Raw genomic sequence first — 12,664 nt, 5'->3', positions numbered from 1 at the left:
TAGGATCACGCACTGGGCGTGCCACGACATCAGGACAAGGAACTCCCCAAGCTCCAAGGGTGAAGGGCTCTGGGCCCACTCGTCAGCCCCTCTAGGCGGGGGACGCTCCTCGTGCACCAAGGAAGCCTTGAGAACGCTCACCGGTGGGAGGCCGCGTGTCCATAGGCTGCCCCTGATGGCAAGCGCCAGAACGGAGGCAACGGTGCTAGGAGTCGGTTGTAGCACTGTCGCCTCGCCTACATGACAAGACGACGTCCAGTAACACTGTGGCAGAGGACGTGTACGCCCGGCGTATAGACCATATAGATAGAACTAGAGCCGACTTGTACACTGTGCCCTCCGCCCAACTCAGTTCAAGGAGGGACCAGAGAACACACTGAAGAACTCTAGGATAGTACCGCGGGATCCTCTATCACTCTCTCAATTTCTACCATTGTGATCTCTGATTGAGCATTTCTAACACGAAGATCATTACACTGCTAGACGTAGGGGCTCAGAAGTCCGAAACAGGATAAACCGATCTGTGTCCCTCCGTGTTTTGAGTGTCTGAGCCGCCGGAGACCCACACACTGATTTTCAATGAACAATTCCGATGCTTGCCGCGGTTCCAACCCGTGACACTATATTTGATTAACTGTGTGTTGGGGTTGCTGTGGGACTTCAAATTGGGTGATATATAAATTGTGTGATGAAGAGGATCGGAGTAATTACTACTAGAAACAAGTTATTAGCATCTAAAAGCTACGTTTCGGGATTACCCGTAAGTAACAATCAGTGGTCAACGGAAAAGCCGTGGAATTGCATACTCATCTTCAATGGAAGCCGGGTATAGTGAAAGGACTTGTGTATCCTGTTTCGTTCCGCTAATTGCTGGTCTGGTCGGCAACATGGTGCCTGACTGCCTGTTTCGAAATAGGCAGTCATAGTTATTTTTGTGGTGTTGTAGTATTTATATCCCGATGTTTGTACTACATAATTTTTTCATATATTTGTAATGTTGTACTTGAAGTGTTTTGTGCTCTTTTTTGGACATGAGCGTGGTGGGGGAACGGAGTGCGCTGGGGAACGGGGGATATGAGCGCGGTGGGGAGCGGTGGACAGGGGTGGGTTCTGTTCCCCACCCTGGGGGTGTGCGGGTTTCGTTCTATTTCTGCGTGGGGGGTGGGAAGCGGACTGGCGTCCGGACGCACTCGCGTGCCGGACGTCTGGGCGCTAGAATCACCGCTTGTGTATCCTGTTTCGTTCCGCTAATTGATGGTCTAGTCGGCAACATGGTGCCTAACTGCCTGTTTCGAAATAGGTATCTTTTTTCCATGACACCTCTGTAGGAAAGATATGCGCAAGTCGGCAGTGGATACTGTTCTACAATGGATATTATCCAATAACTGGATTTTGCAAACAGTCCACATTATCTCATGAACGGCAAAATGGACCTATTGCTTCCAAATATCATTTTGCCATGCAGATATGCCATAAAGTCGTTGGGGGCAAAATGGACCTATTGCTTCATGATGTGTGGAAATGGTGGTATTGGCAAAGAAAAAGGGTTCCATGAACATGACGTGACCTCTTAATTCTCCGCACGCCTCCGTGCAGATAACAACAACTTGCATAAGAAGGAAACACTACGCTTATAAATATGGTGGCGCTACTTGCTTCAAGACAGAACAAGCAGAAGCAGAGCTCGTCTCAAAATCTCGGTCAGCCATGACCAACGGCTACCTGTTCCGGGAGTACATCGGAGCGCAGTTCACCGGCGTCCAGTTCACCGACGTGCCCATCAACGCCATGCTCAGCTTCCACTTCCTCCTCTCCTTCTGCATCGACTACACGCCGGTGGACCAGCAGCCCACGCCGGCGCCAACCAACGGCGTGTTCAGCCCGTTCTGGGACACGGGCAACCTGTCCCCCACCGCCGTGGCCGCCATCAAGGCCGCGCATCCAAACGTCGCCGTCATGGCGGGGCTCGGCGGCGACAGCGTGCAGGACATCGTGAAGGCCGTCTTCACCCCGAAGTCCATCGACTCGTGGGTGGCCAACGCGGTGACGTCGCTCACGGGCATCATCAACACGTACGGGCTGGATGGCGTGGACGTGGACTACGAGCACTTCGCCGACGGCGTAGACGTGAACACGTTCGTTGAGTGCATCGGCCGCCTCCTGACGCAGCTCAAGACGAAGATGCCGTACATCACCACCTCCATCGCGCCTTTCGAGGACCCCGTGATCCAGAAGTACTACCAGCCGCTGTGGCGCAAATACTCCGGCGTCATCGACTACGTCAACTTCCAGTTCTACGGCTATGGCGACAACACCGACGTGCCCACGTACGTGCAGTTCTACAACAACCAGTCAGCGAACTACCCCGGCGGCAAGGTCCTCGCCAGCTTCATGACCGGCAACACGACCGGCCTGATCTCGCCGGACCTCGGCATCAGCGCGGCCAAGGAGCTGCAGAGGCAGAACAAGCTGCCGGGGCTCTTCATCTGGTCGGCGGACAGCTCCAAGCAGAGCAGTTACGGCTTCAAGTACGAGATCCAGGGGCAGCAGATCATCGCAAACCATTGATCTCTGATCGGACGCTGCCCTCCAGCTGCTCCAACAAGGAATTCGAACGTGTTTACTGTGTCCTTAATAATTATGATATGAACGAATGAATAAATAAACGGAACACAAAGAATCCACCAGTGGACATGTGGTTGTGGTTCCAACACCATAAAACCTCTCGTCATCTCCGTGCCATTTGGATTTGGGATTTTTAAGTTTTTGTCATCGTTACGGATGTCATTCCTCCGTTTGCTGAGCAACTACATATTTACTATACGAAACAGTGAGACTCCTATATATTTGCCATTTTCGTTGATGTGGCATGTCACGTAGTCAGCCAGCGTGGCAGCGCTTCTCAAGACCACCGCTGCTTTTCTTCGTCCACTCGCTGACATGTGGGCCTCACAAGTCAGGTTCATCTTCAACCTCTGGCCAACAAGAAGGAGGCGAGCACGCACCACTTATTGCCATCCGCACGCGCCCAGGCTGCCGCGCGCTAAGGCTGCACGCGCCTAGGCCGCCTAGGGCGCTGCGCGCCATGCCAGGGTCGGCGGTCTCCTTCAACCTCTCCCACTGCCACAACTCGCAGACACGGCCGCGCTGCCGGGTGCCGCCACCAGAAACCACAGCTGCTGCTCGACATTGGCGGGACTCCGCGCGCTGCACAACGTGTTCGCCGCCTATGCCGTGCTCGACTCTGGCGTCGTCAAGCCCACGTGCGCACTGGCCTCCCGCACGCCACCACACCCTTCATCCACATCTGAGCTAGCTCTGGAGCTTCGCGGGCGTGCTGGTGATGGTGGCCGCCGGCGCCGGAGCTTTGTGGCCCCCGCGTCGTCCTCGCCTACAGCCCACCGTGCCGCCCTCCGGCACCGCCCGACGCGTAGGCCTCCTGCACCACCCGACACGTAGCCCGCCGTGCTACCTCCCCTGCGCCTCCCGTGCAGGCTCAACGCGCAAGCACAGAGTCCGCTGCAGTTGTGGAGCCCTTCCCAAGCCCGTCGGAGCGGCTCCACCCTCCCCGCGCCGCCATGCCCGAGTCTACCGTCTCCGCAACCAGCCGCCGCCCATGCTGAAAATTGCACCGAACTCTGCAGCCACCCCATCCTCTGTTCCTGCTCATGTTGAACTCAATCGCACGCACAGATGCACCCCATGGGCCGCACGCACGAACGCCCTTGCCTACACGAGCTTCGCTGCGCCGGCCATGACCGAGGAGGCGTAGAGGGAAGAGCCTTCGTGTTGATGGCTGATGCTGGAGGTTGAAGGAGGACCTGACTGGTGGGGCCCACATGTCACCGAGTGGAGGGAGAGAGAAGCAGCAATGGTCTTGAGAGTGCTGCCACGCTGGTTGACTACGAAGAGTGCCACGTCTGCGAAAGTGGCAAATATTTAGGAGTTTTCCTGTTTTGTGTGGCAAATATGTAGTTGCCCGTATAAAAGTGGCAAACGAATGAGTGCCATCGATGGCAAAAACTTAAAAATCCCTTTGGATTTTTGATGGACACCTCATTTTCTTTAAGGCCCTATTTAGTTCCCACGAATTGAAAGGAATTGAAAAGTAATCTAATAGTAAAATGAGAAGCATTTCAATTCGTATGATCCAAACAAGTCTTAATACCTTTTTGACTTTTGCTATTTATCTGTTGATAGATTTTTTTGTTACTAAATTTGTTAGGTTTCTATACATTTGATTGTGCTTTAGGATTTATGCTACAACTATCACTACTAGGTCATGTTTTAAAAATCTGATAGATTTGACCACATAAAATCTGTCACACATAACTGGACACTTCCTACTTTTTTTTTCACTCACCGAAATGATCAACCCATAAAGCATAGTATTACATATCATAAGACAATCAACACGTAAAACATAGCATTACATCTCTTGTAGTCACTCATACCCAGCGGCGGATCCAGAAAATATTTCAGGGGGCTGAACAACACTGCTACTCGATCCTAAGTCTCAGCCCCCTACACTATAGAACTTTGTCTAAAAATTTATGTATGCTCCACAGAAATTCCACTAGTAGGGGCTTCCCCGCCCCACCGTTGGATCCGCCCCTGCTCACACCTAAAAAAGACTGAACAGTGGATAACTTTTTCGTGCGACAATGGACGTCGCGTCCTCGGTCTGCCGTGCGTGCGATCCCTTCCCGCGCGCTCCCTCGCTCTCCCGCTGGCGCAGTGGGCCTGGTCTTGCGCAGTCCTCGCGGAATCCTCCTTGGTCTCCCCACGCGCCCCTCGGGGAATCCTCCTCTCCCCCGACCCGCGCCGACTCCTCTCCCCCACGATCCGACGGCTTCCTCTCCGCCATGCACCGACGCCCAGCCTGATCCGACCACCGAGGCGACGACGCACGCAGCCGAGCGCGACGCCACCGCCCCGTCCCCGTCCCGCTCCGCGCCGGCCCCTCACACCCTATGCCCGCCGGATCCTCCGTCCACCAGCCGCGGCGCCGTCGAGCGGAGCGGAGATCCATCCATCCGGCCGTCGGTCAGTCTCGTCATCTGTTGTTGGTGAGTGCCCTCCAGCTGCCTTGTTTGCCTGGATAGATAGATTCCCGTTTCGTTCGCAGTCGAATCCGATCTCCCAGTTTTTTTCTCCCTTCATCGGTTCACAATTCTAATTACTTTCCGCTATTGTAGTAAGTCAAGATCCAGCCTTATAGAGAAAATAGTGGCTCCTACAACTCTGAATTTGCTGCAGCGGTACCAGATCCATCATACTATAGTATTAGGCTACAATAGTTCCATCGGACTAAGGGCCCGTTTGGCAACACTGTAGCAAAAGCCGGCTACAGTGTTTTTGTCAGGTAAGCCGGAGCCGCTGCGAGCCGTGTCAAACGGGCCCTACATGTGCAAATTTTGATATGCTTTGTTGACAGCTTGCACATGCATCTTCTGAAAATGGACGTAGACATTGCCTTGAGAATTAACAAATCTGACATTGCTTGATCTAATAAAGGTGATTATGTTCTAATGAATATTTTTTCTAATTATCTAATATACTATTTTTCTCATTAAACTGTCCTCATAATTTGATTGGTAAAAAATGGATGAGTAGACTGACATGGAATGACATAGTCCATCTCTGAATCCCCACCAAGGCCAACGCAACGGCCAGAACCCAAGATCTGCAGTGACAACAATTGCTCTTTCTCATCGGCAGTGGACTCCACCAGCTATCATGTCTCAGGAGTACTTCATAATCTATCCAACATATGTATTCTTGTTTTTTTTGAGATTATATATGTATTCTTGTTGACTGAATATTAGCTTTCACCTAGGATATATTCTTGGCTGAGCTGCTGTGGTTTCAGTCTGTCTGGTTGGTGGACTGATGACAGGTTGTTAAGATATGCTGATATAATAAGCAGTAAAGCAATACTTGAGAAAGCAACTGATGTTATCGCTGATGTGTACATACATCTTATGTTTAGGGAGGTGGCAGACTGGCAGTAATGGGACTATATACTGGTAAGTCATATGTTCAGTTTCTTTGCATAATCCATGATCTCCTAGCAATGAGTATCGACTAAAGGAATTACTTTCTGGAATAGGGATATTATTTAAGCAGGCCACGTGAAAATAGAGTTTTGGTTAGCATAGAGTATCGACTAAAGGAACGATTTGTGCATGGCAAAACTTAAGTACAACATCAGTGGCAGCGATCAGTGAAGCAAAGGTAACTAATAAGTTCCATTGAAGTTATATTATTATATCCTTTATATTGTAGCACTCCAGGGAGGCAAAGATTAACCTCTCTGTGAATCGAACGAAGATGAACAATGTAGTCATGGAGAAAAGAGTCTTTGTGTTTTGCTATAACCTGATAGTGATTTTGAGAATGCGGATTCATGATTTTTTTCAGCAAACTTCACGGCTTTGATTGGGCAGCAAATGCCATACAAGTAATCTTGAGCTTTGCCATTACTAATTTAAATCACTTGCTAAAAAATGCACTTGCTGGTGTCTAAGTAGCTGGACATGAAACCACACTACAATTAGTGACTCAAATTAAAATTTCTCAATTTTGAATTCATGGACGATTTTATATCCAATCTTTATTATAGCTGAATTTTTCTGAGCGCATGAGTGCTTCTCTGTTCTCTCAGGTCTTATTCAATGATTTCTTAGTCACCATAAATTCAGGGCTTTGTGATATATGGCAATAATTAGCCAGTACAATGACCACGGGAACATTTTGTTCCAATAAGCACAGCAACTGTTCACGAAGGTTTGCTTGCTAAAAAATGCACTTACTGGTGTCTAAGTAGCTAGACATGAAACCACACTACAATTAGTTACTCAAATTAAAATTTCTCAATTTTTAATTCATGGACGATTTTATATCCAATCTTTCTGAGTGCATGAGTGCTTCTCTGTTGTCTCAGGTCTTATTCAATGATTTCTTAGTCACCATAAATTCAGGGCTTTGGCTCTGTTCAGCTGGTTGAAAAATGGCTGCTGCTGATGCTGATGCCCATGCGTTGCTACGGAAAAATATTTAAGAATAGCTGTACTTTTAGATTGCATCAAAATTTGATGTTTTCCCTACCTCTTGCATGTGAGATGCTTGATAACATGCGATGCTTTCCCAGTGAGCCTATTCTACATTTCTGTTGCGTTATCCAAATCTGATCTTTGTCATTATTGTGCACTGAAGTGTCTTCATATTTTTTTCTGCATACAGTTGTGCGTGCACTGTTATCTTATAAACTGCACCCACGTGAATATTTGCATCTGTTAAACAGTAGAATGGGAATATGAACAATCATTTTTCTATCTATTTTTATAATTTTCTTTCTCCCTATAAGGATTTTGTTAATATTTTCCTTATCTCAGGGATAACTTTTACACCCCATACCTTTTTATGTCCTGAAGAAAGAAAAAGGCATTAATCATTTTTCTTTGAGACATCTTTGAGTAGTACTCATAGAAGCAAGGAATGAGTCTGATCCTGAATCTCTTCTCTCTGATATGTCTTTCGGCATCCTTGTTTATGAAGAACGTGGCAAGGAATTCAAAGGGAAGCCGTCTCTAGATTGGTTCTGAGGTATGTTAAATGACTTTGTTCTTTTGCTTCTTTTTTTGCTTGTGGAGTAGAGCACAAGAAGCAGATTACTTTTTTGCTTAAATAATTATTTGGGAAAAGAAGTGTCTAACCTTGTTCTATTTCTGGTGCCAACTATTTTTTTGCAGTACCAAAAGTCGGTTGGAGAAAAATTTGAGAAGATATCTGCAGTTTCACATTTTTGCAGCACCAAAACTCGATTGAAGAAATTCTTCAGAAGAGGTATGGCCATGATTTGATTCTCTGCAATTAACTTTCTCCATATGTAGCTTCTTCTGCTACCAAACAAGCCTTAAGTTAACTTTGGCTATCACTATTCTGTTTGAAATTTTTTATACTGAAAATTGCAGCTTTGCCACTGATGATAGCTAACACTTTCTTCCATAAGAGACAGTCCCATTTAGTGACCTTTAGTAGCGACCAGTACTCTAGTCCAATCGACTTTGTCCTTACAAGAAGGAGGGATAAACGAACATGCGTGGAATGTAAGGTGATACCTGGAGAATGTGTGGTCGCTCAACACAAGCTGGTGGTGGCTGACTTCCGCTTTCTAGTGTAAGCTCGTGGGAACAAACAAGCTAGGGTTGCTGGAACGAAGTGGTGGGAATTACAAGGGGAGGCATCAAAGGTCTTTAAGGAAAATGTCATTGAAGAGGGCCCTCGAATGATGAAGACGATGCAAACATCATGTGGGAGAAGATGGCAACATGCGTTCGGAAGGTTGCTTCAGAGGTGGTTGGAGTGACCAAAGGGAGCGGATGCGACTCGAAAGACACTTGGTGGTGGAATGAAGATGTGCAAAAGGCTATTAAGGAAAAGAAGGAGTGCTATAAGCTCTTGTATTATGACAGGTGTGCAAACAATATAGAGAAGTACAAGGTGGCAAAGAAGAGTGCAAAACGAGTGGTGAGTGAGGCAAAGGGGCGGGCCTATGAGGACCTTTATCGATGTTTGAGTACAAAGGAAGGAGAGGAGATTTATAGGATGGCTAGGGCTCGCGATAGGAAGACAAGGGACTTCAACCAAGTCAAGTGCATAAAGGATGAGAGGGAGCAGCTCTTGGTGAAGGAGGATGAAATCAGACATAGATGGCAAGAGTATTTTGATAAATTGTTCAATGGTGAGAACGAGAACATCACCGTTCAGCTGGATGACTCGTTTGATGACACTAACAGGGGCTTTGTGTGGAGGATTCAAGAATTGGAGGTAAGAGAAGCCTTGAAAAGGATGAAAGGGGGGCAAAGTGATGGACCCTCATGGTATTCCAATCAAGGTGTGGAGATGTCCTAGGGATATATTTATAGTATGGCTAACCAAGATGTTCAACAATATCTTTCGATCGAACAAGATGCCTAAGGAGTGGAGAAGAAGCATATTGGTACCGATCTACAAGAACAAGGGAGATATCTAAAGTTGTGCTAATTATTGGGAAATTAAGTTGATGAGCCACACTATGAAGTTATGGGAGAGAGAGTCATCGAGCAGCGTCTACGAGGAATGGCGTAGATATCAATAAACCAATTTGGTTTCATGCTCGAAAGGTCAACCATAGAAGCATTTTTCTTTATAAGACAGGTTATGGAGCGGTTTAGAGAGCAGCAGAAGGACCTCCACTTGGTTTTCATTGACTTGGAGAAGGCTTATGACAAGATACTAGGAAATGTTATGTGGTGGTCTTTGGACAAATATAAAGTCCCATCAAAGTATGTGACCCTTATCAAGGACATGTACAATAATGTTGTGACTAGTGTTTGAACAAACGATGGTAACACAGATTACTTTCTGATTAAAATTGGACTTTATCAAGGGTCAGTCTTAAGCCCGTATCTCTTTGCCTTAGTAATGGATGAGGTTACCAGGAACATACAAGGGGATATCCCTTGGTGTATATTGTTCGCTGATGATGTAGTGTTAGTGGACGAAAGCCAGGCGGGAGTAAATAGAAAACTAGAGTTATGGCGGCAGACCCTTGAGTCTAAAGGTTTTAGATTGAGCAGAACTAAAACCGAATATATGAGATGCGACTTTTGCGGAGTTGTACAAGAGGAGGGAGATGTGAGTTTGGAAGGTCAAGTAGTGCCTAAGAAGGATACCTTTCGGTATTTGAGATCGATGCTACAGAGGGATGGAGATATTGATGCGGATGTTAGCCATAGAATCAAAGCAGGGTGGATCAAGTGGTGACAAGCTTCTGGCATTCTCTATGACAAGAGGGTATCACAAAAGCTAAAGGCAAGTTCTATAGAACGGCGATTAGACTAGCTATGTTGTATGGAGCAAAATGTTGGCCTACAAAGATTCGACATGTTCAACAACTGAATGTTGCAGAAATACGTATGTTGTGATGGATTTGCGGTTACACAAGAATGGACCGAGTTCAGAACGATGATATACGTGATCGCCAAGAGGTAGCACCAATTGAAGAAAAGCTTGTTCAACATCGGTTGAGGTGGTTTAGCCATGTCCAAAGGAGACCTCCAGAGGCACCAGTGCATTATGGAGTCCTAAGTCAAGTTAATAATATGAGGAAAGGTAGAGAAAGACCGAAATTGACATGGGGGAGGCAATAAAAAGAGATTTGAAAGCTTGGGATATACCTAGAGATCTATGTTTGAATAGGAGTACTTGGAAAGCAGCTATTGAAGTACCTGAACCGTGACTTGGGGCTCTTAGTGGGTTTCAACTCTAGCCTACCCTAACTTGCTTGTGACTGAAAGGCTATGTTGTTGTTGCTGCATAGCTTGAGAAAAGTGTACGCTGTTGTAGCTATGCATGGATCAAACAATGTAGGGTCTCATGGATCAAATAATTTGAAGGGAGGTTGTAATGAACTTGACTATCATGACCACTTCCTTTAATTTGAAATCCGTGCTTGTATTATGTGTTTAGTGTCCTTTCTTCAAGCAAGCTTGCGTTGATACTTTCATGTAAAATTGGTGCTTATACATCTAAAATGTGGCTCAAAACAACATGTTGCTAAGATCAAGTATATTATAGTGTTTCATGAGAATATGTAATTTTCTGGGCACCACCTAGAATATGCACATTGCAGTATTGAACATCTTGATCATTTGGTTTGTATGGATCTTTCCCCTTGAAGCTTGAGCTGTGGCTTCGTTGACAGTTTTGTTTTGGTGGTGCTCAACAGACATAACATCAAAGATCAAATATTTTGATGAAGACTAGAAATTTAGCATATCTTATCGTACGATCCGTGTGTTTTTTAGTACAAAAGTTTAGTTGTCATGTAGTAACACATGGGCACGCTACCTAGTATCATAAGAAGGAATAAGTTGATTAACTAATTATACTTTTATTAACTAGGAGATGCATCTCCTTTTTATTTCAACTTCTTGTTTTCACGTGCGACGCATTCCATCAGCGATGAGACTATCTCCAACAAGGAACCCATATGGGCACCCAAACCCAAAATAGGTAGCAAGAGACCTAAAATCAGCCTCCAATAGAGTACCTATACGGAAGACTTATTTTGGGTTGCCTGAGAGGAATAGGTCTTGTATTTTAGGTGTTGTTGTTGGAGATAGCCTGATGGCTCTCCTTTAGGCTATGACCTGGTTTGCAAAACACAATTAATATAATATTTGTTAGCTTATTATCAGACAAGGATACTCCACTGTAGTTTATGAAATGTCAAGCGACTGAAAGAATTTTACCTGATGATGTGGATGCAGAGGTGGATGGCATGCTTCTTTAAGACCCACAATTTTTGCACTGTATATGGCCTTGTCAGCACGTGTAAGTAAGGAGGCAATGCAATCCATATTGCTGCCTGGCATCTTTCTCACCGCGACACAGCAGGCACTACCTGGGGATGGCCTAAAACTAGGCGTTGAGTTCAATGGATCACACTGGGTCAGGATTTGCCTCTTCTGTTCGTTATTACATGGTAAACCGATCACTGGTTGGTGAAAAATTAGTGTCCAGGCTAGAAGGAGAGCTGCTACTTTCCAAGCAAACATCTTATAGTGCTAGTTGTTATGGATTGGGTAAAGGAACAATAGCCCAAACTTACTGTTCTATTTAGGATTCCAGCATATTTGCACATATTTCTAGGAAAGCCTCACCCTTTTTTTTTAAACTTTTAACGATAAGATATCCTATTATTCATAGCAATAGAAGTATATCCATATATGTTCCGGAGCAAGATATGTGCATTCATATATGCAATATATATCTATATCTATATTTGTATATCTATACATGTATATATCTATATCTATATGTTATATTTTCAAACCTCACTACAAGTTTCATCTCAACATGCAAGCGATCCACATCATTTGTCACTAATTATCCACATCATCTCCTACGTATACTAGTGCAACATCAGCCCACTAACTTTAAACATATTAATGCAAGACATCCACATAACCTCCACTAGGTGCAATAAATGGATATATTGTTATTTGTTTTGATGTTCCATCGATCATCTTATAATTCAATCTAATTCTTTTAGGAATTTTGTTGAGTTATTTCATTGTCATGCCCAATTTTGGTATGAATCGATGCAAGAACATGTAGGTTGAACTCATACATGCAACAATTTTATTTTTAAGAAAGTGTCCCACAGCAACATGTGGGGTATCTTACTATTACTAATTAGAGGCCCCAACGGAGCCTCCACGATAATCCTCACCAGTAGCACTAGATTAAAAGATAAATGCTAGAAATTTCCACATTAATCAGAAACATCTATCCATTAGTCAAAAGACTCCAACTATTCTTAAAGTCAGTGTTAACAGCAATAAGTCAGTGAACACCATAAAGGGCTAAGGGTAGCCTTTTTTTGGTGACCCCAAGCTAGGGGACTAAGCCTTTCTCTCGAAGCCTTTCTAAACCCGGTAGTGATGAGGATTGCCCACTGCCGGACCCAAAATCCGGTAGTGATGGGATTTTTTTTGACCCGACAGTGATTATGAAATCTGGCATAGTGTACTAACTCCAAATGCGTTTGAACTTGAATAGAACACCATTAAGCACTTGGTTAGCTTTTTCAAAAAATAATTTTCAAAGCATT

General features: G+C 45.3%; 1 protein-coding gene and 1 long non-coding RNA gene across 2 annotated transcripts; both read left to right on the top strand.

Moving 5' to 3' along the window:
• The first annotated feature begins 1,684 nt into the window (after positions 1-1,684).
• Positions 1,685-2,716, top strand: LOC136484848 (chitinase 2-like). The gene has a single exon (XM_066481810.1). The coding sequence runs from the start codon at positions 1,708-1,710 to the stop codon at positions 2,566-2,568; it is 861 nt and encodes a 286-aa protein (XP_066337907.1). The 5' UTR covers positions 1,685-1,707; the 3' UTR covers positions 2,569-2,716.
• A 1,998-nt stretch (positions 2,717-4,714) lies between these two features.
• Positions 4,715-11,454, top strand: LOC136486718 (uncharacterized). Its single transcript, XR_010766931.1, has 6 exons — positions 4,715-5,899; positions 5,993-6,029; positions 6,113-6,237; positions 7,561-7,608; positions 7,755-7,848; positions 11,319-11,454. It is a non-coding gene; the product is annotated as an uncharacterized lncRNA (long non-coding RNA).
• Positions 11,455-12,664: the final 1,210 nt, after the last annotated feature.

Source organism: Miscanthus floridulus, chromosome 10, assembly GCF_019320115.1.
Source record: "Miscanthus floridulus cultivar M001 chromosome 10, ASM1932011v1, whole genome shotgun sequence".
NCBI lineage: Eukaryota > Viridiplantae > Streptophyta > Magnoliopsida > Poales > Poaceae > Miscanthus > Miscanthus floridulus.
Note: the sequence above shows the minus strand (reverse complement) of the source record. Positions and strands in the feature narration are given on the sequence as shown.

Bases quoted from the DNA above. Each gene is read 5' to 3' on its own strand.
- LOC136484848 (XM_066481810.1), top strand. From the start codon at position 1,708: ATGACCAACGGCTACCTGTTCCGGGAGTACATCGGAGCGCAGTTCACC.